This window comes from Blennius ocellaris, assembly GCF_963422515.1.
Source record: "Blennius ocellaris genome assembly, chromosome: 13".
NCBI classification, from domain to species: Eukaryota; Metazoa; Chordata; class Actinopteri; order Blenniiformes; family Blenniidae; genus Blennius; species Blennius ocellaris.
This window is the reverse complement of record NC_137662.1, coordinates 6539253-6564152: the sequence shown is the minus strand read 5'-3', so window position 1 is coordinate 6564152 and position 24900 is coordinate 6539253. Positions and strand designations below refer to the sequence as shown.

The following is a 24900-nucleotide window of genomic DNA, read 5'->3' as shown; positions in this document are numbered from 1 at the left end:
TGCGTCTCAGCAGAGCACAGCAACTCGTCGGGGGATTCCTGACATATTGTTTTTGCAGACAGTAACTAGGGAAAGGGCTTCAATAATAATCTGATCAAATGTCTAATTTCTAAGGAGGGCCTTTTCCAGATGAGCATCCTTTGCCTCTCTATAACGTCATAATTTCATTTGGAAGATCTACAGAGGTGAGTTGAAGGTTTGGAGCAGTGAAAGTATTAAATACTGTTGCTATCAATTCAATAATACCACATACTATGCTCTAATGTGTCCGATCACATTAAAAAAAAAAAAAAGAAAGAAAGAAACAATTCCTTTTTTTCTCTCTGTTCGTTTCCTCTTTTAACGCGCCATCTGATTGGCTCTCGCGGACGCTCGCAGCCAATCAGCGTCCGCCTGCTCTGGAGGAAGGAATAAATGCAAGATGGCTCCTCATATAAAAACAGTCTTCTGGGCCGTCCTCAGCGTGCAACAAAATAACTCTTTAAACCTCGTCAGGTTGAAATATTTATCTGCGAGGAGCTCCGAGGGATAAACCGGGCTTTCGGGCTGGTGGTATTTGGCGAGAGAGGAAAGCGGAGGGACCACGGGGAGAACTTTGAAGCCATGAATCGGCGGTGAAGTCTCTCTCCTTCGGGCCGGTCCGGAGCGCGCACAGCCGGGCCTCGGCGAGCTAGCGGCGGCCGTTAACCGGCTCATGCCGACACGTTTAAACGGCCTTCGAGGGAGCGTCTTCGGTCACCACCTGCTCGTTGGATGCGGGACGTGAGCGAAAGAGGCCATGGCTGTATCGAGGTGTGGTTTTACTGTAGTAGCTCCGCTTATTGCGACTTTTCCCGTAACAATTAGCTAGCGGGCTTGCTAACACCTGCTAGCTTCTGGAGTTGATGGATTATAGTTCTATTGAGATTAACACAATAGAATGTTGGCCTAATGGACTCATAGTGATGCACGTGCGCCACTTTAATTAAAAGTTAAATCCCCCACTCTTGGATATCCATTTGATCCCTCCCGGTTTGCAGTGGTTACGTACGCTGAACCAACGATGCTGTGGAGTTACAAGAGCTCGTCTGCAAACATGCATAATCTTTGTCTTGTGGCTCTCTAAGGGGATTACCTGGACAGTGACATTAGATAGCGATCTAGTTAAGTCGCTGCAGGTTATGTGCATATCGATCTAGATTCCTACGTCACTTTGACAGTCCACCGCAATCTCGGGGTGCATGTTTGTACCCCACTCACCCCAGTGATTGCTTTAACTCCACGTGGTGTCAGTGGGCTACTTATTCTTTTTTTCCGCACCACTGTACACACTCGTCTATAGCCCAGATTACGTGTGGTTTTACTCGGGGTCACACTCTGTATATCTCTAATCCACTGAACTTTATTAATAGACCGCTAATGACCACGTTGACAGACGGGTCTTGTTGGGCAGGTTGCCTTCATGCGTCGCTGGTGAAGCACAATCATGATGTCCCTTTGTATATTTTTGATCTAGATAACCAAAAAGTCTTAACACCTCGATGTGGAGTTTGCATGTTCCCCCAGTGCGTGGGTTTCCTCCCACCATCTAAAAAGATGCATGTGAGGTTCATTTGTGTCCCTTGATGACATGAATGTGTGTGTGGTTGTCTGTTTTGGTGTGTTTGCCCTATGATGGATTGGAGACCTGTCCAGGGTGTATCCTGTTGGCTGGTATCGGCTCCCACAACCCTGCACAGGATTAAGCGGCATAGAATATGGATGGATGGATGGATGGATTATCCAGTCGTCTTACTTTGCTTCTGTTGACCTTCTTTTGTATTCTGCAGACTTGATCGTTTGTTCATCCTGCTCGACACGGGCACAACACCTGTAACCAGGAAAGCGGCGGCCCAGCAGCTCGGGGAAGTGGTCAAACTGCACCCACATGAGCTCAATAACCTTTTATCCAAGGTATGTGCGTATGTATCTGTTATAGCTTTGTTCTTACAGGCTTTCAGAAGATATCCTCTCCCATGTTTGTGCAACATTGAAGTGCATGCTGGAATTGTACCTGGTTGTAATGACCGTTTCTGACATTGCCCCTGTAGCTTGTAGAGTGTTTTGTGTCTGTGCGTTTCCCTTTGGAGATCATACAATTTCAACTCTGGTGGTAAATATAATTTTGATCTTTTAAATCCTAAGGTCTTGACTTATCTGAGGAGTCCCAACTGGGATACTCGTATAGCAGCAGGCCAAGCTGTGGAGGCCATTGTGAAGAATATTCCAGAGTGGAAACCATGTCCCAGACCTAAAGAAGGTGAGCTTTAACTGTATGTTTGTCATTTTATCTTGAAATAATGTCCAGTAAAAGGGTACTAAAAATATATATATTTTTTTAACATGATGTCCTCTCGTGTCTTTTAAACAGAAATGTTGACGAAAACGTTCAGACCACTAATGTTCACCCTTGTTTAGCAGTAATGCATAAGGTCAGTCACTTGTGTGGGCTGTTGACCTCGTGCTTAGTTGGTGCTTCAGGGAAATAAAAGGTGCGTTTGTAGGCATCATTTAGTGGCACAAAGTCAACAAGAGTTGTGATTATTGTGAGCTATCCATTTTGACATGGCTATTGTCAAATTTTTGAAGATTGTATTAAAAAACAAAACCTCGTACATTTTATGTTATGAAAACAAATATGCAAGGCTTTCTTTCATTGTTGTGTTTAATACAGTATAAATGATGCTCTGAAACATCACATAACCATTACATACATGCTTAATGCAGTGTTTTCTTCTTTGGGCTCACTACTGGCCACTCACTGTCGTTCTCATCACAGAATGATATACATTGATAATGAATGATGTGCTGATCTGGGAACATTGTTGCTTTTTTTTTTTTTTTTTTTTTATACATTTTTAAAGTTGTTTTTAATTGTTTATGGCTGCTGCCATGAAGTCTCATCTCACAGCAGCCGTGCAGAGGCTCAAAAGTGATGAGCGATTTGGAAATATTTCAAAGTGCAAATGCAAAAACAGTCCAAGAACTTGCAATATTTACAATGCCGTTGTTTGAAGAGGCAGTGGCATCGGAGCTCATTTAAAAAAACTGGCTTGTTTGTAAATGTCGCATCGCTAATGTGGAGGCAGAATGAGGAGAATCGGTGGAAGAGAGACCAAGGGAGTCAGTCCATTATTTTCTAACATACTTTTGGGGGATGAGTTTTGGTGTTGTAAGTTGTTTGTTGACCCAAGCTTGAAAGAGATGTTTTTCTGACAAATATTGCATTGTGCTCTATCCACGCGTCGTCTCCAGAAAAGTGCATCCTAAGGCTGCTACGTTTCCTTTGACTCTGGCTCCTATTTTTTCCCCGCCAACTAATCTCTCCTCCTCTCTGATAAAGTGGTAAATGTGGCTCCTCTCCAGTCGCTTGTCCTCTAAATTAGCTGTGCATATATCACTGCGTTCACATCAATGGGGCGTGCTGTGGACGACGGCGACGTCAATAGTTATTCAACGCTGATAACTTGGACTCATCGGGCACACAGGTGACACGTGAAGAATGCGTGGGCAATTTGCACATACGAACAACTCCCAACTGGGCGACGTTCAAACGACTGACTCGTTTGCAAACGACGCATCTCTATAAAACATGTAAAACGGATCCGAGTGCAGTGTGGATGTGCCAAACAAAACTGTCAAATACACCACATGTTTGGAGCCAGTGTGAGCTGACAAGATTCCCAATTCCACATGATTCTCTAAATGTTCAGATATCCACAAGAATAGTAACTTGTACAATGTTTTCTGTAAACTGTTAATGAATAAAAGCTTAAATCATAGATCCAGACAGTATATTTCACTCTCCATCTTATGGAGCAGTACAACAAAGTACATGACAACATACAAGACAATTGAAAATGATAAGTGATAATTATCAGTTTTACTGCAGACATCTGGAACTCCACGTCACTGCTGAGCCTCACAGCACACTGGATTGATTCTGACACTTGAATCCTGCAGTGTTTCATAACACTCCACTTTGACGGCTCTCATACATGTGAAAGAGGAACATCCTGGAGATGAACTGTTCTTCCACGTCATTGTGTATACCACAAAATGACTTTGCAGTTTAATGTACAAAGTCAGAGATTGAAACCACGTTTCTCTACAGGTCCACACAGCAATGTCACACACATCCAGCTGTGGAATCAACGCGGTTGTTTTTAGAATCGATTCTTTGTTGTACACAGAGCAAACTTGGGCTGCATAAAAGTAAAGAATGAGAAACTGTTGTTTAAGATTTATGGGGTGCTTAACTGGACGTGTGTTGTTTCCTGTAGAGTCTTGTGAAGACTTTTCTCCAGAGGACTCCTCCTGCGACCGACTAAGTTTCTACCACTTTGACATCTCCCGCCTCCTCAAACATGGAGCGTCTCTGCTGGGATCTGCTGGGGCCGAGTTTGAATTGCCAGATGACAAAACTGGTTTGTAATGCTTTCTTTCTTTTTTTTCCTAAAACATTTACGCTATAGTGGCACCCATTCTTGTAGTTTTTCCGACGCAGGCACACGTTTACTCTGACCCATAGCTTGAGGCTGCGTTCACCCGGCAATGGTGTCAAGTGTTCAGAAAAGTTCCAAATTAACATGGCAACATGTAATCATTCTAATTTTTCATTATTCCAGATTCATTTTAAGTAGCTTCATTTAAATTCCTTACTATCTTTTTAATGCTCTTTTATTTTCTCTATCTTTTTGGGGGGAAATCGTATGCATTTCTTTGCCTTTGTGAAGCACTCTGAATAGCTCGGTGTATTCACGGTGCTATACAAATAACCTTGCCTTGCCTTTTGGATGCTTGAGCACCAAAAAGATTGCCTGTTACTCTCAAAGCTCAGTTGCTTGCACGTTTTGCTGAGATCAAAGGTGAACAGATGTGTGTGTATATATATATATGTATACTGAAGTCTTACATATTCAAATTTAATGCCACCAGTAAGGTTATCCATTTATTAATTTAAATGTGTTTTGTATAGAAAAAGACTTTAGTCACATCATTAGATTCTGTGACATTTTGAACCATTTATCTGACCATGCAGCCATTATGTAGTTTCAGTTGCATGCATTAACTCTCGGTCCCCACTCTGTTGTTCATATGAAGATAAATGGACTCCTCCATGTCCACTGTGAACGCACGATCTTAAGTGTCTCTTTTCTTCGGTCCCAGGAGAGATGGACCCCAAGGAGCGTTTGGCCCGCCAGAGGAAGCTTCTTCAGAAGAAGTTGGGCCTGGACATGGGTGCTGCGATCGGCATGGACACGGAGGAGCTGTTCAATGATGAGGACCTGGACTACACGTGTCAAGCAGGCGGACTCCGAGCCCCAGGAAGTAAAAGCACCGCTGGCTCAAGCTCCCGCAACCACGTGGTGAGTCAGTTGGGCTTTTGTTTTGTTGTCGTGTCCTTTGGCGAGTCATTTAAGATTTAGTAAATCAAACTGTCCCTTCATGTTGCACTTTATACTTCACTGCTTATCAAATCGGTTGAACATTTCTGACCCCCTAAGAAGCCGCAGCAACAGACACACCATTGTTTATTTTCAGGCAGTACGAGAATGAAACGGGAAGTGACAACGCATCCGGTTTTAAAGTTGGAGAATGACAGACACTACAAACAATAAAGGGGGATGTTTATCTGAGGGGTCACATAAAGTTAAAGTATTTCTATTCTACTCTATACCTTAGGTTCATTAGGCTTAAGATCACATGACTTAACTGGATATATTTTGCTGATGTAAGAATAAAAAACAAGATATGTTGTGTAGCTGTGCGTCTCTTCTTCTCAGATGTTCTTTTAATGTTGCAATGCTGTGGTGAATTAATCTCCCCGTCAATGTGACTTTGACGGTTTTGTTCAATCTTGCAGAATTGGACTTGATTTAGTATTTGCAGAAAGTTAACCCTACAATTTAATAATGACTTGAGTAATCATATGTCATACCTTAATGATATCCAGCAGAAGGTTAGATGTAATTGAAGCTTTATGCCCCACACCTTTAATAACAGACATGTTTTCCTACTGCCTGCTTTATAATGTAAATTATGATTAATGTGTGTCTTTGTGATGTTACAAACTGTATAATCAACTTCATCATTTTGCCTTCAGCCCATTCAAGCCGCTGAATTGATCGACACAGAGTTCCGGCCCGGCATGAGCAGTCGTCAGAAGAATAAAGCCAAGCGGATGGCTAAACTGGTGGCAAAGCAGCGCTCCAGAGATATGGATCCCAACGAAAAGAGGCGAGTCAGGAAACCGTGTATATACAGACAGTTTATTTATGACGTATGCTAAGGTAGGAAAAGACTGCTGTGCCATGTAGTGATGACTAGCTTTGCAATAAAATGGATTTATTCTTTTCGTACTTCAGTAACGACAGTTTTGAGGGCGAGCCCGAAGAAAAGCGAAGAAAAACTGCCAATGTAGTTATTGACCAACCGGCAACAGAGCATAAAGTCTTAATCGACAACGTTCCAGACAACTCCAGCCTGTCAGAGGAGGTAAGCAGTGAAACAGACTCGATTTGTCATTAATCGCTTGTTTGAATCACAGCATGAAGTAATGTGAATTATTTTCTATGACATAATAATGAATAAGGACTCTGCTGTTCTCCCTCTGTGGTTAGATTCTCGAGTGGCCTCTGGAGAGCTTCTGTGAAGAACTCTGCAATGACCTGTTCAACCCATCCTGGGAGGTAAAAAAAAAAAAACCCAGTTAAAATATGTATTGAATTTTAGTTTACAGCAAATGAATCGACCACTTGGATGTGATTGTTTCCAGATCCGTCATGGTGCAGGGACGGGGCTTAGAGAGATTCTCAAGTCCCACGGTGCTGAGGGTGGAAAGCTGGTGGGAAGCACCGCAGAGCAGGTACGTCATCCTCAGCCGGGAGTCTGCAACCTTTATGACCAAGCAACGTTTTTCAAGGACTTGTAGAGACTTTTATTTAGACATTTTATCTCTTCTCAGCATGTTTGCTTGTTTTTGTTTTCTTAAAAATATTCTATTCATTTTAACATTTCTTCCCATTTTAGTTATTGTTTTTTGGGGGGGGGGTTTTATCCAAAAGTTTAACGTAATTTTCAAAAGGATGAGGTGTAAATGAAATGAAGATGAGATGAAACGTTTGTTTTGGTATAATATTGAGGAAAGCTTCAGGGCACCACTGCAAAAGGTCCAAAGAGCCACATGTGCTTCCAGAGCGGCAGGTTGCAGCCCCCTGGTCTTAAACCCTCTCCTCGTTCTTCTGGATCTTCTGTCTTGAGCATCAAACCTGACCCCCGCTGTCCCGCTCTGTTCCAGATGTCCCGACAGCATCAGGAGTGGATCGAGGATCTGGTCATCCGGCTGCTCTGTGTCTTCGCTCTGGACCGCTTTGGAGATTTTATCTCTGACGAGGTAATCGCCTGACCAGGTTTTCTTGGCACACGTGCTGTAAAATGGGGGGTGTCATTTGCCATGTGTGTGAAATTTTTCACAGAGGAACTGTTTTTCATTCAACTTGCCTCCTGTTCTCAATTCCCACAGTGTCATTTTGTGTAGGTGTGATTTCTCTCATCATGTCGGTATTTTAAAAATGTTTCTACCAATTTGCAGTTATGTGCTTTGGCATGATTAATTAGGATAAACTGGGCTCCTTTTGATTTGCAATCGTCACTCTGACAGCATGACAATATTTATTGAACTATAGTAATGCCAGTGCTTATTTTAATAAAATGTTCAGCACAATGTACTTTGTTGTTGAGATTTTTTGTTTCCAGAGAAAATATTTGTCTACCATCTCTGAACATGAACACGACAAGGATTTCACAAACCACAACTTTTCTTATCTTGTATGTGACATGATTTAAAATCTACACGAGATCATTGTCATCTAGATTTTTTTTGCTAAACTTCCAGGTGCAATTGACACATCTCTGGGATTCACTTGAATTCTCCGGTTCTGCTCTCTCCTCTGTAGGTTGTGGCTCCTGTCAGGGAGACGTGCGCCCAGACGCTCGGCGTGGCGCTTCGCCACATGAATGAAACGGGTGTTTCCATGACCGTTAACGTCCTGCTGAAGCTGCTGAAGGAGGACCAGTGGGAGGTCCGTCACGGGGGCCTGCTCGGGATCAAATACGCCCTGGCTGTCCGTCAGGTACCACCTGCTTTGTGTGTGCATACGATAAAGCATCAAATAAGCATCGAAAACCTGTTTGATTCAAACACCATCTGGTCAAATATGAAGTGTTTGGGGGGGTGGAAACATGTATGCATGGACAAAAGGTTCTTTCCATCTGGAAACATGCGCTCCCTGCAGAAGTGTCACTGGTTTGCTCGTGTGCCCCTCAGGACTTGATTGCCGTTTTACTGCCGCGGGTGCTCCCCGCCGTCACCGAGGGCTTACAGGACCTGGATGACGACGTCCGAGCCGTGGCAGCTGCAGCCCTCATACCTGTGGTGGACAGCTTGGTGCAGCTGCTGCTCAATAAGGTCTGTATGGAAGTGAATCAACATCAAGTCCATGTGGTTCATTCTAAGGCCCGTATTCACACCAGTGTTTTCAAGTGAAAACACCAAACTTTTGTTGCGTTTTGGGTGTCTGCTTACTTTTCTGATGCAAAGCGTTTTCACTTGAAGCATTGTCTCGTACATGTCGCCTAATGCAGTCCTGGTTCCGAATCTAGTTGTCTTTTCTTGACTTTGTCTTCCAGGTCCCCTTCATAGTGAACACACTCTGGGACGCTCTGTTAGACTTGGACGACCTCACAGCATCCACCAACAGTATTATGACGTTGTTGTCCTCACTGCTCACCTATCCACAAGTCAGACAGTGCAGGTCAGTTTCTAACGTGCACACTCTTCCACAAGTGAAACATTAAGTTACAGACACCTCCTGTCTCTCTTTAATATTTCCCCCCCCCCAGAAATAGTAGTTTAACAGAAATTTCCAGCTGCATTGTGATTTTGATTGAATGAACTTGGAGAAAATAAACTTTTTTAAAGTTGGTGACTGTGCATCTCATGCAAACTGTTATGAAGTCTTAGTTTCCTTTCCTTTTGAAAACTACTTTATCATATAAACGCACACATCAACCTACTGAAACGTGTTCCCATCACAACAGTAAATGCCAGCTTTTATGTTGGTAATATTGCATTATTTGTTATGGTGAGCATCTTCCTGTGTGGCTGCAGCATGCAGCAGTCTCTAACCGTGTTGGTCCCTCGGGTGTGGCCGTTTCTGAGACACACCATATCCTCGGTCCGACGAGCTGCGCTGGAAACTCTGTTCACTCTGCTTTCCAAAGCTGACCAGGTAAATTTAATTGTCGGATATTCAGTTTTTCGAAGGTTTACCATTTCAAGTATGGATGCAATGATACCACCTTTCTAAAGGAAAATTACTTGTGCTTGTCCTTTAGAAAAGTGGTATCATTGCATCCATCGCTTTTGTATTGTTTTGGGGGTTTTTTTTAACATATTTTTTTGTCTCTTCAGAGTTGTGCAGCTTGGATAAATCCCATCTTGCAGGACATGCTTCGGCACATCTTCCAGTCCTGTATTCTGGAAAGCAACGAAGAAATCCTGGAACTCATACAAAAGGTTTGCTGTGCAACTCATTTTTTAATGGTTTGATTATCAGAACTCTGCACACAAACTGCTTGTGTCCAAGTATTGTTTTTCTGTGTGGGTCAGCCTGTCATGAAACGCCTGCGGTTCTGTACAGGTGTGGATGGCGCTGCTGTCTCAAGCCCCCCAGCAGTACGTGGTCGCCGCCAGCTGTCCGTGGATGGGCGCCTGGCTCTGCCTCATGATGCAGGCTTCCCGCATTCCCATAGATGTAAACATGCTGCTGGAGGTGAAGGCCCGCTCCAAGGTGATGCGCAGACTTTTATTACTCCCTTTTATTCTCTCTTCTATGTTAAATGTCTTTGTCCTCCGGAGTAAAATGTGAACTTCAAGATGTAGCTGTGCATCAGTTTTGGAAATGGTATGATGAAATGTATATGTGGATATGAATAATGTTCTGAAATAGAATTTTGACAAAACCCAGAGTTGCAGGGTTTTTTTCCCCTTTTTTTTTTTATTTATTTTTTTTACCCTTTCCAAGTAATTCCAGGATGCTCCCACACTCACTGTGCTGTTATTACAATGTGACAAACCAGCACTCAAGATGAAAATGAGAACTTTACCTGCTGTGGTTTATCTGTGAGCTTATACCAACTAAATGATATAACGGTGGTGGCGTCGTCAGTGGCAACATGTTTCATACTTCTGTATATAAATACTAATACAGTATGTGTGTATGCAGCAGGATAAGGCCGGTACAAAGGCACGCCAAGGGAACAATCAGGTGAAGGAAACAGTTCAGGAATACATAGCAGGCGCAGAGACGGTGGCAGACGACACGGCGACAAGGGACTACGTGGTGATCCGTGCCCGGCTCATGGCTGCGAGGTAAGTTTGACCCTTGCTTTTTTTAAGAAAACTATATGAAATGCAATATTCCAAGTCTTGTGACCTTTTTTAAAAATATCAATGCACTGTTTTTATTGCTCTGTGTACCAGATTGCTGGGGGCTTTGTGTCAGTGTATCTGTGACCCTCAATTCAACGCTGCATCCCAGGAGATCCGACCAGCAGAGTCTCTGGGCCAGCTGCTGCTCTTCCACCTCAACGCCAAGTCGGCGCTGCAGCGCATCGCTGTGGCGATGGTGCTTTGCGAGTGGGGCTCCTTACAGAAGGTGACATTGAGTTCTTGTACGGGTGTTGGATTATCACAAGATTTCGGGCTCCGTTTACATCAGGGGTAGGGAACCCTGGTCCTCGAGAGCCTTCGTCCTGCACGTTTTTCCAGGTCTCCCTCCACTGAATGTCCCGATGGTTCAGCCCAAAGCCAGATCACGAGCTGCTCATTGCAATCAGCTGTGTTGAAGCACGGAGACATGCAAAACGTGCAAGGCTGTGGCTCTCGAGGACCAGGTTCCCTACCCCTGGGTTACATGAGGCGTTGTGGACGTTCCACCTTGGGTGCCATGTTCAAAACGTTGCATTTTAAATGACTCCAAGCACCGTTGTGTAAACGGCTAACCAAATTGCAACGGATGTTTTGTGTTTTCAATCAAACGATGCCGTGTGAACGGCTTTGAAATCCTTTCATCTCCTTGAATCACCGCAGGGCTGTCAGGTGGTGTCGTCTCTGGTGCAGCCTCGCCTTCAGGCCATTCTATCAGAGCAGCTCTACTACGACGAGATCGCCATCCCCTTCACTCGCATGCAAAACGAATGCAAGCAGCTGATTTCTCTGCTGGCTGAGGCAAACATAGACCTTCAGGACCGGCTCAATTGTAGTGTTTTTACAATCGACCAGGCCAACCAGCTGGTAAGTCTTCACACAGACATGTTTAACCATCATAAAAGTCAAATTTTTAGCCTTTACCGGTCAGTCGACCAGACCAAAAGCAGTTTGCAGCATCTGCAGCTCATGTAGTTGTGTTGGGAATCACTGATCTAATATGGAGCCTAAATCTTGAAAATAACCTTGTGAACTCGATGGAGGGCAATCATAAACAAATATATGTACATTTTGAAAGACTGATTAATCATATGTAAGATTTTGTAGTTTTTCTTTCTTGATTTTCGGAGCTGACTGTTTTGGTGTAGGTACTATTGAGCTCCAAAGGCTAATGGATATTGTACTCCTCACAAATCACACTCTTCCCCCTTCTCTCGTTTCCTAGGTAACGACCATCTTCACAGAGTCGACGGCGGGATTAAATGTGAAGTCCAAACAGTGGCAGCCGCTGGACGGTAAACGACAGCAGGCTCAAGCAACTGTGATGGAAACCAACACGGAGTGGCAGCAGCTGCACCTGCGCGTCCACATGTTCGCAGCCTCCGCCGTCATCAATCTGCAAGTGCTTCCCGACAAGCTCAACCCTCTGATCAGGCCGCTGATGGAGGCCATCAAGAGGGAGGAGAACACCCTGATCCAGGGTTACGCCGCTTCTTTTATAGCCAAGCTGCTGCAGCAGTGTGCCGTGCGCTCACCGTGCCCCAACCCCAAGATCATCAAAAACCTCTGTGCCTCAGCCTGCGCCGACTCTGCGGCCACACCCTCATCCGCCTGCCCCGTGCCCCCCACACAGGAAAACGCCAAAGGTAGGACTAGTTCAGTATCACCCTTATTATTATTATTATTCTGATTGATATTTACATCGATGTCAACGTATTTTATATATCACTCCAAGTGATTCTGTAAAATTCTAACTAATTTAGGAAGATTTAAAACTATAATGAGCTATGGCTCAAGTTTTTGTGTGTGAGGGGTTGTGTCTATATTTTCATGACAATATGTCTTTTGTTTCCTTTGCTTTTAGGAAGTGGCTTCGAGAAGGACGGGATGCAGCACATGGTTAACAAAACCCGAGGTATCATCACTCTGTACCGCCACCAAAAGGCGGCCTTTGCCATCACCAGTAAGAGGGGCCCAGCCCCAAAAGCCCCCAAACCTCCCAGCACAGAGCTTCCGCCTGGCAGCACCATCCACACAGACACTGACGAGGTATGGACGGTGGCCACAGGGCACATTTAGCTCACGTCATCAGCGTTTACTGATCGTGATCCACTCTCCTTTGAAGAGCAAGAAGCCGTTTCTAATCCAGAGACGAGGAGCCGAGTTCTCCCTAACGACTGTTGCCAGGCACTTTGGTGCAGACCTCACCAAGTCTCTGCCGTACCTCTGGGACACCACAGTGGGACCGCTAAGAACAGTGGTGGCTGAGAATCACAGCATCGGTATGTGGAGTGCTTGTTGTGATTTTTGGGCAGGAGCAAATGTGAAGCTTGGTTTGAGCAATATACCAGCAGCTGTCTTGCAGCTACTGAGTTTCATCGAGTGTGTTGATTTAAGTTCATGTCAGCAAGATGAAATCTAAAACACCCTAACCTTTGCTTTTAATGAAACACTTTTCTTTTTTTATGGAGGACAGATGTTTTGAAGATCTAATCCTTACCAGTTAGTCAGAATGATGGACAGGCTTTCACCTTTTGTCTTTGTCAAGAAAGTCCCTTTGTGTTTAGTCGGTGCCCACCTTTGTCTTTCCAGATCGGCATGTCCAGCTGGAGAGGGGCGATGCTGCAGCTCAGGAACTCATCAACTCTCTGCAAGTGCTGGAGGTCATGGCTGGAGCGATGGCGCCCGAACTCAAATCAGTAGTAAGACAACTGAGCCACAGAGACCGTAGGCCCGTTTACACATTTGAGTGAAAAAGAAAACACTTTTGTTACGTTTTGGGTGTTTGTTTACACAACAACGGTGCACGGAGTTGCTGGAAACTCTTCTTTTTGGAAACTGCTCCTTAGGTGGGACCTTTAGAAAACACTTGAGCTACGTTGCCGCGGAGACATGGCTACTGCCTATTGGCACCATCGCTTTTGTAAATAGGTCTACTGCACAAGCGCAAGTAGATGGATAATAACAAAAATGATGGGAAACAAAAACTTGAAGTGTTGTTGTGTAAACGGGGCCTGCATTACTATGCTTTTAAACCACCAATTGCTCAGTCTTCATATATTTCAATAATAGTTCACAGAAGCATCGTTTGTTTGCTTCTTTCTCCGTCTCTAATGGTTAATTTATAAGCGGTGTTTATTATTTCATCAGGGATTTACACAATAATATTTTAAAAGCAGTTTTAAGTTGTTTGGCACACAAGTTAATGAACTTTCCTGCCTTTTTCCAGCTTATGGAGCATCTCCCCCATCTGTTCACCTGTCTGCAGCACCCGTACACAGCGGTGCGCCACATGGCAGCTCGCTGTGTGGGTGTGCTCAGTAAGATCGCCACCTTGGAGACCATGAACAGTTTCCTGGAACATGTACTTCCATGGTTGGCCGCCATTGACGACTGTACCAAACAAGAGGGCGCCATCGAGGCTTTAGCGTGTATCCTTCACAAATGAACCTCCCTGACTATAAAATATGCCTTGCCACTACTACATTTGACATCTGCTTGCATATGCTGCATTCTGTACCAATATCTATCTTTTATTTTATCTGCAGATCCAACCTGAAAACTATATTATTATTGTATAATTAACAGTGCAGATCATCCTGTATAAGTAATTCCAAGAAAACCAAAGAAATGGAGTTTAGGAAACAAAATGAGTGAATAGGGTTCAGTTGCGTTTCAATGTTGACATCACTCCCTGGAGAAACGACATGTTTGCAGCTTCTTTAATAGACAGAAAGTTAAATCCTACGCTTGAGTTGCTCCTACAGAGAACACTGACTCGGCACAATTCCACAGAATGGACATATGTTCTCTAGAAGTTGGCATGCTGAGGCTGATTTCTATTGGTTACCATATTAGTAAGGTTTCAGTTTGAGACCTTAAAAGCAAGATCAAAATTGGCAAATTCATTAACATCTCTTGCACAGTCATTTCCTTGACTGACGTATTTGCAGGTGTCATGGAGCAGCTGGAGGTGGACATCGTACCGTACATCGTGCTGCTGGTAGTACCGGTTCTCGGACGTATGAGCGACCCGAGCGACAGCATCCGCTTCATGGCCACGCAGTGCTTCGCCACGCTCATCCGCCTGCTGCCTCTGGAGGTGAAAGCCTACAGCTCGCTGGAAAGTCCATAAACCATCCAGTCGTCTAAGTGAATTTCTGCTGTGTTTGCCAGGCGGGTATACCTGACCCTCCCACCATGTCCGCTGACCTGATCCGCCAAAAGGCGAGGGAACGCCATTTCTTAGAGCAGCTGCTGGATGGAAGGAAACTGGAGAACTATAAGATCCCCGTGCCCATCAAAGCCGAGCTCAGGAAGTACCAGCAGGTGAGTGACGACCCATTGACACATTTAAGCAACATGTGAAACACTTTACACTGGAGGCGAGAAGACGACAATCTCCCATCTCCCTGACGTGGACGAGAGTTTTGCTTTGATTGCTGCTGCAGGCAGACAACGGAGACGCCGACAGCTAATGTTTTATGGAGTACATTTAAAGCACCCGAGTAGGGATGAGACGTCTCTGAGTAATGCAGGTTGCTGGCCCAGCCATCCATCTCTCGAATGGAGCCCAACTGTTTGAAATGCTGCTACCATTCTTGTTTCTGTTGGTCAACTCGCTGCCTTCAGGCAGTCGGCTTCACGATGAATACGCACTCGGTTTCCTGTCTGTTCTAGTTGAGCAACCTTTTTTTCTTCCCCACTTCTCATGCCGCCTGTGATGACAATGTCCTGCTTCAGTGTGCAGCCATGTAGCAGTTATGTTGTGATGCTTCCTGCAGGATGGCGTGAACTGGCTGTCCTTCCTGAACAAGTACAAGCTACACGGCATCCTGTGCGACGACATGGGACTCGGAAAGACTCTGCAGTCGATCTGCATCCTGGCAGGCGATCACTACCTCAGGTACCGAGTCACAAACGGCTCCCATAACAGTCTCCACAATGACCTTCCTGCTGTAATGCTGGAACATTGACGAACATCACTCTACCTGGAGATCTTCACATCTCTACGATTTTTATGACCACGTCCTGTAGTTTGTTTTAATGTATGGGATTTCAACAGACCAGTTGTTTTTAAGCTGCAGTCAGTTTCAGACATAAATGTTATACAGTAACTCCAGTTACTAAATCAGAGAAAATCTAAAAGCATGAACACTTTTTGGTCTTCTCAGTTTTTGAGCCGGTTGAAACAAATTGTGATGCAGAATCGTGTCAATCTTAGTTTATACACTGAGGGTGTGAAGAGATTTGGGGAGGGTAACGTCATTTACAGTTAGAATCTGTGATTTTTATAAAATGGTTGTCAAGTGGTGTCAAATATGAGACCCGTGGGCCAAAACTGGCCAGAGAAAGGCTCCAATCTGGCCGAGGAAACGATCAAGCAAAATAAGAATTGCATCATGAGGCCCGAGCTGAGATCTTGGTGATGCTGCCATGAAAGATGCTAGAAAGGAAGCAAGAGCTTCAAAGCCATGCTGACAGAGTAAGTTTGTAAAAACATACATGCGTAATGGATTCAGACCATTTGACCCTAGTTTCATGTTGAAAACTACAACCAACACCGTCACCTTGTATTATATCATGTTTATCTTACATCTGTTGATTCTGTTATGTACTTCTTTTTTATTTATTATTTAATTATGACATTTGATTCTACACAACTTAAATCTTTTTGGAGATTTGTATCAAACTACAGACACGGGTTAGATTGCAGATAAAGTTTTGTGGTAAATGGCAACAAAAAAGAATCGCCATTAAAGTGATCCTGGTCTGCTGATTGCGTCGTTCAGAGCACAGGAATACGCCCGGACCAAGGCCGCAGACTGCAGCCCGATGCCCTCCCTGGTGGTCTGTCCTCCCACGCTGACCGGCCACTGGGTGGACGAAGTGAGCAAGTTCTGCAGCAGAGAGTACCTCAACCCTCTGCACTACACCGGGCCGCCCACAGAACGCATGCGGTGAGGATGAGTCGGAGGATATTCCTTAAAGACAAAGGATTTACACGCGTCGCTGACGACTTGTCACTTTCCAGGTTACAACACCAAGTTAAGAGGCACAACCTCGTCGTAGCCTCCTATGACGTCGTTCGAAACGACGTCGACTTCTTTAGGTGAATTCTGGAACCAATGTGCATGTTTGACGTTTCTAGGGAAAAAAAACTTTCCATAATTAACACTTTTAATATATTTTTCAGGAATATTAAATTTAACTACTGTATCCTTGACGAGGGCCACGTCATCAAGAACGGGAAAACCAAGCTTTCCAAAGCGATCAAACAATTAGCCGCCAACTTCAGAGTCATCCTGTCAGGAACGCCCATTCAGGTGAAGCACCAAATGATATCTGTAGAACCAGCGACCGTGTTTGTTCGTCTCTGGACGAATCGTTTTCTTACTCCTGTCCTCAGAACAACGTACTGGAGCTCTGGTCTCTCTTCGACTTCCTCATGCCGGGATTCCTCGGAACGGAGCGACAGTTTGCCGCTCGCTACGGGAAACCTATCCTCGCCAGCCGAGACGCCAAGAGCTCGTCCAGGGAGCAGGAAGCAGGCAAGTTGGCTCTCTTTTGTCCTGACGACGACAAACAAACCTTCCTGATCTGACGACTCATCCAACAGTGGTTGGAAACCGTGTAGATGGAACCAGCAGATGCTGGTAATGCAACTTTATGGAAGCAAACTGCAGTTAAACTCCGAAGAAGACGACCCATCCCGTTTTAACAATGGTATTATGAGTTGCGTTAAATATTTCTCTCCCTCGCAGGTGTCCTGGCCATGGAGGCCTTACATCGACAGGTTCTCCCTTTCCTTCTGAGGAGGATGAAGGAGGATGTTCTCCAGGACCTTCCTCCTAAAATAATTCAGGACTATTACTGCAACTTGAGCCCTCTCCAGGTCCGTGTGGCTGCACATGTTCTTTTTCTTCCGATTCTTTCTGTTGACAGCAGGTTGCTGGTTTGGAAATATGATTGCAGGTGATGTGTGAGACGGACTGTCCTTGGTACTTATTCTTTGTGTAACAACTTGTCAATACTTACAGATTCAGTTGTACGAAGACTTTGCCAAGTCTCGAGCCAAAGCCAGCGTGGAGGACAGCATCTCTGTGGCCAGTACGGAGGAAGAAGAGAAGCCCAAACTGAAGGCGACGGGACACGTCTTCCAGGTACAGATGCAATGATGAAATTCATTCCTCGTGTATTGCCGCAGAAACTTTGCTGCAATACTAGTCCTGCACCGTTGAGAGCATGTACACACAAAGCACATCAAAATCGTGAAAAACTGCGAGTAATTTTCCATTCAACTCTGATGGGAGCCGAAGGAAAAACCAACAAGAATCCTCATGTTTCAATGCCAGCTCATGTTGCCATACTTTCAGCCATAGCCTTGATTTTGATTTCAAAATGTTGCTGCAGCTGTCTTCTATTCTGATGTGAAATTTATTTTTTCATATCTAAGACCGATTTTATTCTTTGAGCCTTTAAGTTTGATATAGTTCTCAGCTGTTTTGGGAGTTTTACGTTGGTGTACATGTGAGCCAGTGTGAGGGGGATTAAGTCAGAGTGGACAGGTGGTCCACTTCCAAAAAAAAGTCCTCTTCTCGTCTGCATGGCCACATTTCTTCCTCAATGTCATCAAATTATACATTAAAACGTAGCTACAGTGTTGTGCTTTAATGACTTTTCATCCCCCCACATTTTCAAAAGTGTTTGTATTTCTGGCTGGTGTCATTTCTCTTTGTAGATTCAACTCAACTCATGGTGATATTCATGTTTGTGTTCTCTCAGGCGTTGCAATACCTGCGGAAGCTGTGTAACCACCCGAGCCTGGTCCTGACGTCTCAGCATCCAGAGTACAAGCGCATCACGGAGCAGCTGGCCGGTCAGAACTCCAGCCTGCGGGACATCCAGCACGCGCCCAAACTCTCCGCTCTCAAGCAGGTGACTCACTCGTCTCAATCTGATTTTGCATTTACTTAAAAAGAAAAAAATTATGATGATAATAAAAAGATTCATGATGTAGGACCAGAGATCAGCAGAGGCGGTTTGATTAAAATGTCTGCGACATTAACGGTGTTTCGTCCTGCGCCCTCCAGCTGCTGTTGGACTGTGGTCTCGGAGGCGGTGGCGGGTCAGAGGGCGGCACTGAGGCCGTGGTGGCCCAGCATCGCGTGCTCATCTTCTGTCAGCTGAAGAGCATGCTTGACATCGTGGAGCACGACCTGCTGAAGCCCAAACTGCCCAGCGTCACATACCTGAGGCTGGACGGCAGCGTGCAGGCCGGCCTGCGACACTCCATCGTTTCCAGGTCCGGCGCTCGCTTTCCTTTTCCTGGAAAAGCTTTTCCGGCTGCTCGTGTGTCGACTTGACGCGATATTGTTTCCCCCCTCTGTGCGTCAGATTCAACAACGACCCCTCAATCGACGTGCTGCTGCTGACCACCCATGTTGGCGGCCTGGGTTTGAACCTGACGGGCGCAGACACTGTGGTGTTTGTGGAACATGATTGGAACCCCATGAGGGACCTGCAGGCCATGGACCGAGCCCACAGGATCGGACAGGTAGTGTTTCAGTATGCAGGGTGTTGTTAGAGGTGTGTGCTGCCTCTACGTTGAAAGGTGCTCCTCAGCATTAATGAATGCCTTCAGTACGTCTGACCGTTTGTTCTTGTTTTTGCCCAGAAACGAGTGGTGAATGTGTACAGGCTGATCACACGAGGCACGCTGGAGGAGAAGATCATGGGACTGCAGAAATTCAAGATCAGCATCGCCAACACCATCATCAATCAGGAGAACACCGGCCTCGGGAGCATGGGCACCGACCAGGTCCTCAACCTCTTCACACTCGATAAGGTGAGTCGGGGAGAAGGCTTCAATATATCGTATTTGTGTTTAGATTTGTCACGTTGGGGCAACCCAGTTGTTAATATAGTGCGTGGGCCCTAAAGGTATTTTATCATGTTATTAGAGCATCAGCAAATCTGCAAAGGATAAATCCAGAAATGGTTGGTTCAGCAAATTATCCTGGAAACTAAGGCTGATCCGACTGGCAGTTTTTGTGCTCAGGATATCTGGAACCAACTAATTTATTTATTTATTTTATTTATTTTTCATATCACGGCATTGTACTAAGATTTGCTTTCCACATCTCTTTTTTTTTTTAATTATTATTATTATTTTAAAAAAAGACATTTTTAAATACGTTAGTCAGTCCAATGTGCTTTTATAGTGAAAATAGAAAAGCCCAACATATCCACATGAGCAAGCAGGTGTGTTTGCGACACTGGACCCAATTGATTAATATTCATAATATCTGTTTACCACGACGACGGGATGGTTGGATATTTGGGTCCAGTCCTACTGGAAACCTTAAAAGCAGCTTGTATTTACATGGGCACAATAATAATGTGTAAATGATGCACCAAGACGAGCCACAGTTTGAAGCAACAAAGATCTGCAGGGACAAAAAAAACCCATTGAGCTCCAAACTGAAGACTCCCGGGGTGTCGCTGTGTTTCAGGACGAGAAGGCGGAGAGGGGGGAGCAGTCGCCGTCCACCTCAGGGAAGAGCTCCATGAAGTCTGTGCTGGACAACCTGGGCGAGCTGTGGGACCAGCAGCAGTACGACACGGAGTACAACCTGGACAGCTTCATGCACTCGCTGCAGTAGCTCCGCCCCTCCGCCGACACCACTCATCTCATCGACTGGCCAAGCAGGACCTGGTCAGAGCCTCCATCCCCTCCCCCCGCCACACTCGCACCTAAAACAAAGAGCTGTGAGGAGGAAACACTTCATCCACACAGATCATGGATCTTCAGATTTCTCATTGCAAAAGTGACAACAAACACATTCTTCGAAATTTTGTCCCACGATTCCCAGCAACACTAAACCAGCCACACGTAAACAACGTCGGCGTTTCCCCGCTCGCTCGGCACGTAACCGAATCGTAGTTACAGTTTTGGTTCATTGTTACAAGAACTTTCTTCTTCAAAAGATTCTACAGTGTTGCGTGTAACTGCTTCAGGCGCCATCACCCCCACCTCTCGTCCTCCTCCACCATCACCCCATCCTTCCACCGCCGCCTCCTCCCATCACAAAGTCTTAAAAGCACCGCTCGACGCAGCCACAGCTCTCGGCACGCCTCAAAGTCTGATAGAAACACGTTTGACAAAGGGAAACGGTGTGAACGGTGTCATCACCCCGTGTAGGATTGGTTTTTTTTTCAATTTTGTTTGTTTCGACGCACATAAAGTTTGTTCTCCAACAAAGGTGAGTTGTGTTCCGCAGAGGAAGAGTCCGGTCTCCGTATTCCTCCTCCTCCGGTGTACAGACGAGTCGGAGAAGCTCCGCCCTCGACGCGGCGTTGCAGAAACTGAAGTCGAGGCCGCGCAGCGACGGCACCCGCCACTCGTCAAGTATTTTAAAAGAAGAAGAAAAAATAGGACTTGTACATTTTTCTGTAACTGCAGCTTTTTGTTTATGATCGTCAAATTGTAATAAATTCTACAACCTTTGAGATACACATCTGTGGTTTTCCCTTGTGTGTTTGAAGGACGGCGGCCAGTAGATGGTGTGGTTGTATATCTCAACACATTTCTTTTCAACACAAGCTTGTGTGATTTATTACATCAACATATAGCAAAAGAGAAACTGCAACCATGAGCTTTAGCAAATTTTGTCTTGTTTTTCTTTAAGCAACTCAAACTTCAGCTTGTGAATTTTGTAGATGACATTTAGATGCATTTTTAAATTAAGAACTGTATAATGAAACTGTCTACAATAAAGTTAAAGTGACCACTCATTTATTTCATTGTCAAGAATTTAAAAAAGAAAACTGATTAAAAAAAAAAAAAAAAAAGGATCTGGTCTTTGCAAAAGAGTATCTGGACAAACTTAGAGCTTTATGTTGATGCACACAAAGTTATTTTTACAGACAGCATAATGAAGCCTGCAAGGACTGACCAACAGTTGAGCATGGTGGAGGAACCATAATGCTGTGGGGCGGCTTTGCTTCAACCGATTCTGGAGGACTTGATCGTACCACAGGAAGCCTGAAATCAGAATAATCAAGAGAATTTGCAGAGAAATGTCCGACCAACATAAGGAATCAGTCAAAGATCATGAATCCTTCAGCAAGACAACAGAAAGCAGATGTTTTATTTGAAATTACTGTATGTCAAAAAATTCTTTGTTAAATTACTTTGGCCCTTTGATTAAAACATTGGGATTGTATACATTTTCTGCATTTGACTTTATCTCTGAAGAGATTCTGCAGGTTATGTTAAAAATGTTCCCCACCAAAGTCAGAAAATGAACTGGCTTCTAAAAATTTTTTTTTTCAATAATCTGAACTTCATACAAAACACTGAATTACATTAACAAACCACTACGGGTCCGCCATGTTTGTTTACAGGCGGATGAGCAGAAACCGGGAAGGGGGTCATAATAAAAAATAATAAAAACAAGATCAGACATTATGTGAACATTCCCTGGTAAAGAACTGAACATTTAAATGGGGTGTCCTAATTTTTTCACATGACTGTAGGTGGACTAAAATGTTTTGTTTGAATTTTAATATGACTTCCTTAAAATCGTTGACCTTCATTGCTTCACGATATAAACATGCAATTGCAATAAATACACTAATGCATATGATGTTGAAGTATTTTTGTTCTCAGATAGCAACACAAATCTCATGCAAACAGAAGTAACAAATACACAACACACTGCATGTATGCTCCTTTCTTGCCATTTTTTGTTTATTTTATTGCCCATTCATTTGTATACATTGCGAATCACTTAAACATCACCAACCACCAATCTGTGTCTGTGTGAGTAGTTTTGTTTTTTTTCTTCTATCTCCATAGATCGTTTTCACACTAATGTAAGCAACATCAGCGAGTTAACACATAAAGCTTAGCATTTCAAGAAACGAGACACTTTAGTAACAATATTACAAAGGTTGTTTTTCTCAGCTTCAAAAAATGGAAGAAAAAAAAATAGGTGAACAAATAAAAAAAATAAACTTTGAAAGAATTAGCATCATAAAATTAATTTACTCCAAGTAAAAACACAAAATAATATTAATGACATTGACCAGATATGAAAGTCTCCCCCAAAAACAACTAATAATGGTTGAGAAATAAAGTCTGTAAAGAAAAATATGAAATAAAAATGTAAATATGTTTAAATTCTTATATATATATATTTTTTTAGCAAAACCTTTCTAAAAATAATGAAAATTTCTCAGTACAAAGGCTACATTACTACTGGAAGGTACTAGCAGGTAGAGTAGGTAAATACACAGTAGAAAATGATTTTAGTGAATCACAATGCTTGCAATGAAAATAATTCTGCAATAAAGATTTATGCGTCTTTTTCTCATTTTTTTTTCTTCTTTTCTACAAACAGTACAAACAGTATTGCACATTACAACAAAGAATCAAGGTTCTCAGCCTTTAAAAAAAAAAACGGGACGAATTCAAGTCTTGCGTGAATCAAAGGCCACCAGTCAATTGATGCACCTTTTTTGGGGCTTTAGGTCACGTTGCAGGTGAAAAAAAACAAAACAACACTTGTCTGGATTTTTTTTTCCCATTATTATTATTATCACTATTATTATTCGGTGTTAAAAAATAACATTCTTTTCTCACCACACGCCGGGGTCACCTCGCTGCTGCTGCATTTTTACTTTTAAGGTTTTTTTTTTTACAAAAACAAAAAGGGAGCACATACTTTTAGAAACATAAAAAACTTCTCTTTAAAAAAATAACAAACAGAAGATCTCTTTCACAACTCTGGTCAGCATAGTAAATGATTTGATTTGATTATAAATATACAAAAAGGTGGGAAATGTGTCGTTTTCCTCTCCGAGCACCTGATGTTTGATCAAGTTTTTATTTCTTTCATGATGTTCTCCACCATTTTTTTTTTTTTTTTTTTAACCAGTGGGACGCTTGCTAGCCTTTGCTTCCACTGCCATAAAGTACTCTCGCCAACTATATCATTATTATATTAGTTATAAAGCTCTAACTCCTTCAATTATAGTCTTTTTCAAAAAGAAAAGAAATGCAAAAAAAAAAAGCATGACAAAGAAAAAAAACAACCATCTGTTAAATCATTTCTCTCGCAGAATTAAATTAATATATAGATTTTTTTTTTCATCTGAATAAACTTACTTAGAAAATATCTGTTTCTCTCCTAATATATTTCAAAATTGAGGTATTGCAAAAGATCTCGTCAGTCAGAAAGCACGCGTTACTTTTTTTTTTCTTCGCTTTTTCGTCTTAACAAAAAGAACTGCTGACTGTTGAAAACTGTTCGGATACAAAGAGTAGTGCATAACAAAGATCTATCGTAGAGAAGAAACAAACATAGAAAACCAGTCTGGGCGATGAAAGAAAAGTCACCAAAAAACACCCAGATTTCACCTTCGTCAGGATGCTTATTATTACTCATAGTTAGCTTTCGTTTGTTTTTCTCCCATCGGTTAAAAAAAAAAAAAAAAAAAAAAAAAAAAAAAAAAGAACCTTCTGTTTAGTAGTTTCAATTAGACTTTTTTTTTTTTCCTTGGACAAGAAACAAAAACGTCTGTTGAAAAAAGAACAGGGAAGAAAACAGTTTACGACTAAATTAAGAAAAAGAGGCGGGGCCATCGCGACTTACCGAAGATTAAAAAAAAAAATGAATTTACAGTTTACGACTAAATCAAGAGAAACGAGGACCATCCAGAGTGAGAGGAAAACAGTTCAGGGTTAAAAAATAAAACAAAGAAATGAGGACTTTGGGATGGGCCAATCACAACACACAAAAAGGTTTTACGACGAATACAAAAAAAAAAATATATACGTTATGTTCATAACTTATAGAAAAAAAAAATAGGAGATTACGGGAAGGGACTCCTGGGCGGGTCGACCGAAACGTACAGAAGAGAAAAAAATAAAAACATTGAAAGAGGAGAGGGGGAAGGGAGCGACAACACACGTGAGTAAATGTAGTATCCCGTTCGGATTGTCCGCACAACTGCTAAAAACCAGTGTAACTCCCCCCCCCCCCCCCCCCTCGACAAACCAGAGCCACCCCTGTCTACAGCAGCCAATACCTTGAAGTGTCATTAATAATCTACACCCCCCCCCCCCTCCTGTTTACACTGCGCACTATACAACCATTCGCAAAAAACAAAAAAATATATATGTATCTATGTATTTATATCCACCATTTTTTTTTTTTTTTAGCAGGTTCATTACTTCAAGCTTTGCAGGAAAAAGAAAAAAAGAAATCTGAATAAATGTGGTAACTCCAGCTTGCACGTGTGCGCGACCCCTCAGCCAATGACGTTTAGCACGTGCAGGGCTCAGTTTATCAACTCGACAGGTCTCCAGTAGCTTCAATGTT

At 43.3% G+C, this 24900-nt stretch overlaps 1 protein-coding gene across 1 annotated transcript; it reads left to right on the top strand.

Moving 5' to 3' along the window:
* Positions 1–468: 468 nt before the first annotated feature.
* Positions 469–21028, top strand: btaf1 (BTAF1 RNA polymerase II, B-TFIID transcription factor-associated). Its single transcript, XM_080508156.1, has 38 exons — positions 469–792; positions 1809–1932; positions 2164–2278; positions 4302–4445; positions 5188–5387; positions 6125–6258; positions 6387–6516; positions 6642–6710; positions 6797–6886; positions 7319–7414; positions 7977–8153; positions 8348–8488; positions 8710–8834; positions 9191–9311; positions 9494–9598; positions 9723–9872; positions 10311–10453; positions 10565–10739; positions 11174–11377; positions 11736–12156; positions 12375–12559; positions 12636–12792; positions 13103–13212; positions 13740–13941; positions 14464–14612; positions 14687–14839; positions 15295–15416; positions 16303–16470; positions 16545–16622; positions 16707–16836; positions 16920–17061; positions 17275–17405; positions 17551–17673; positions 18296–18448; positions 18604–18815; positions 18908–19067; positions 19188–19358; positions 20026–21028. Exons 1-38 carry the CDS (start codon positions 779–781, stop codon positions 20173–20175), a joined length of 5574 nt encoding a protein of 1857 aa, XP_080364282.1. The 5' UTR covers positions 469–778; the 3' UTR covers positions 20176–21028.
* Positions 21029–24900: the final 3872 nt, after the last annotated feature.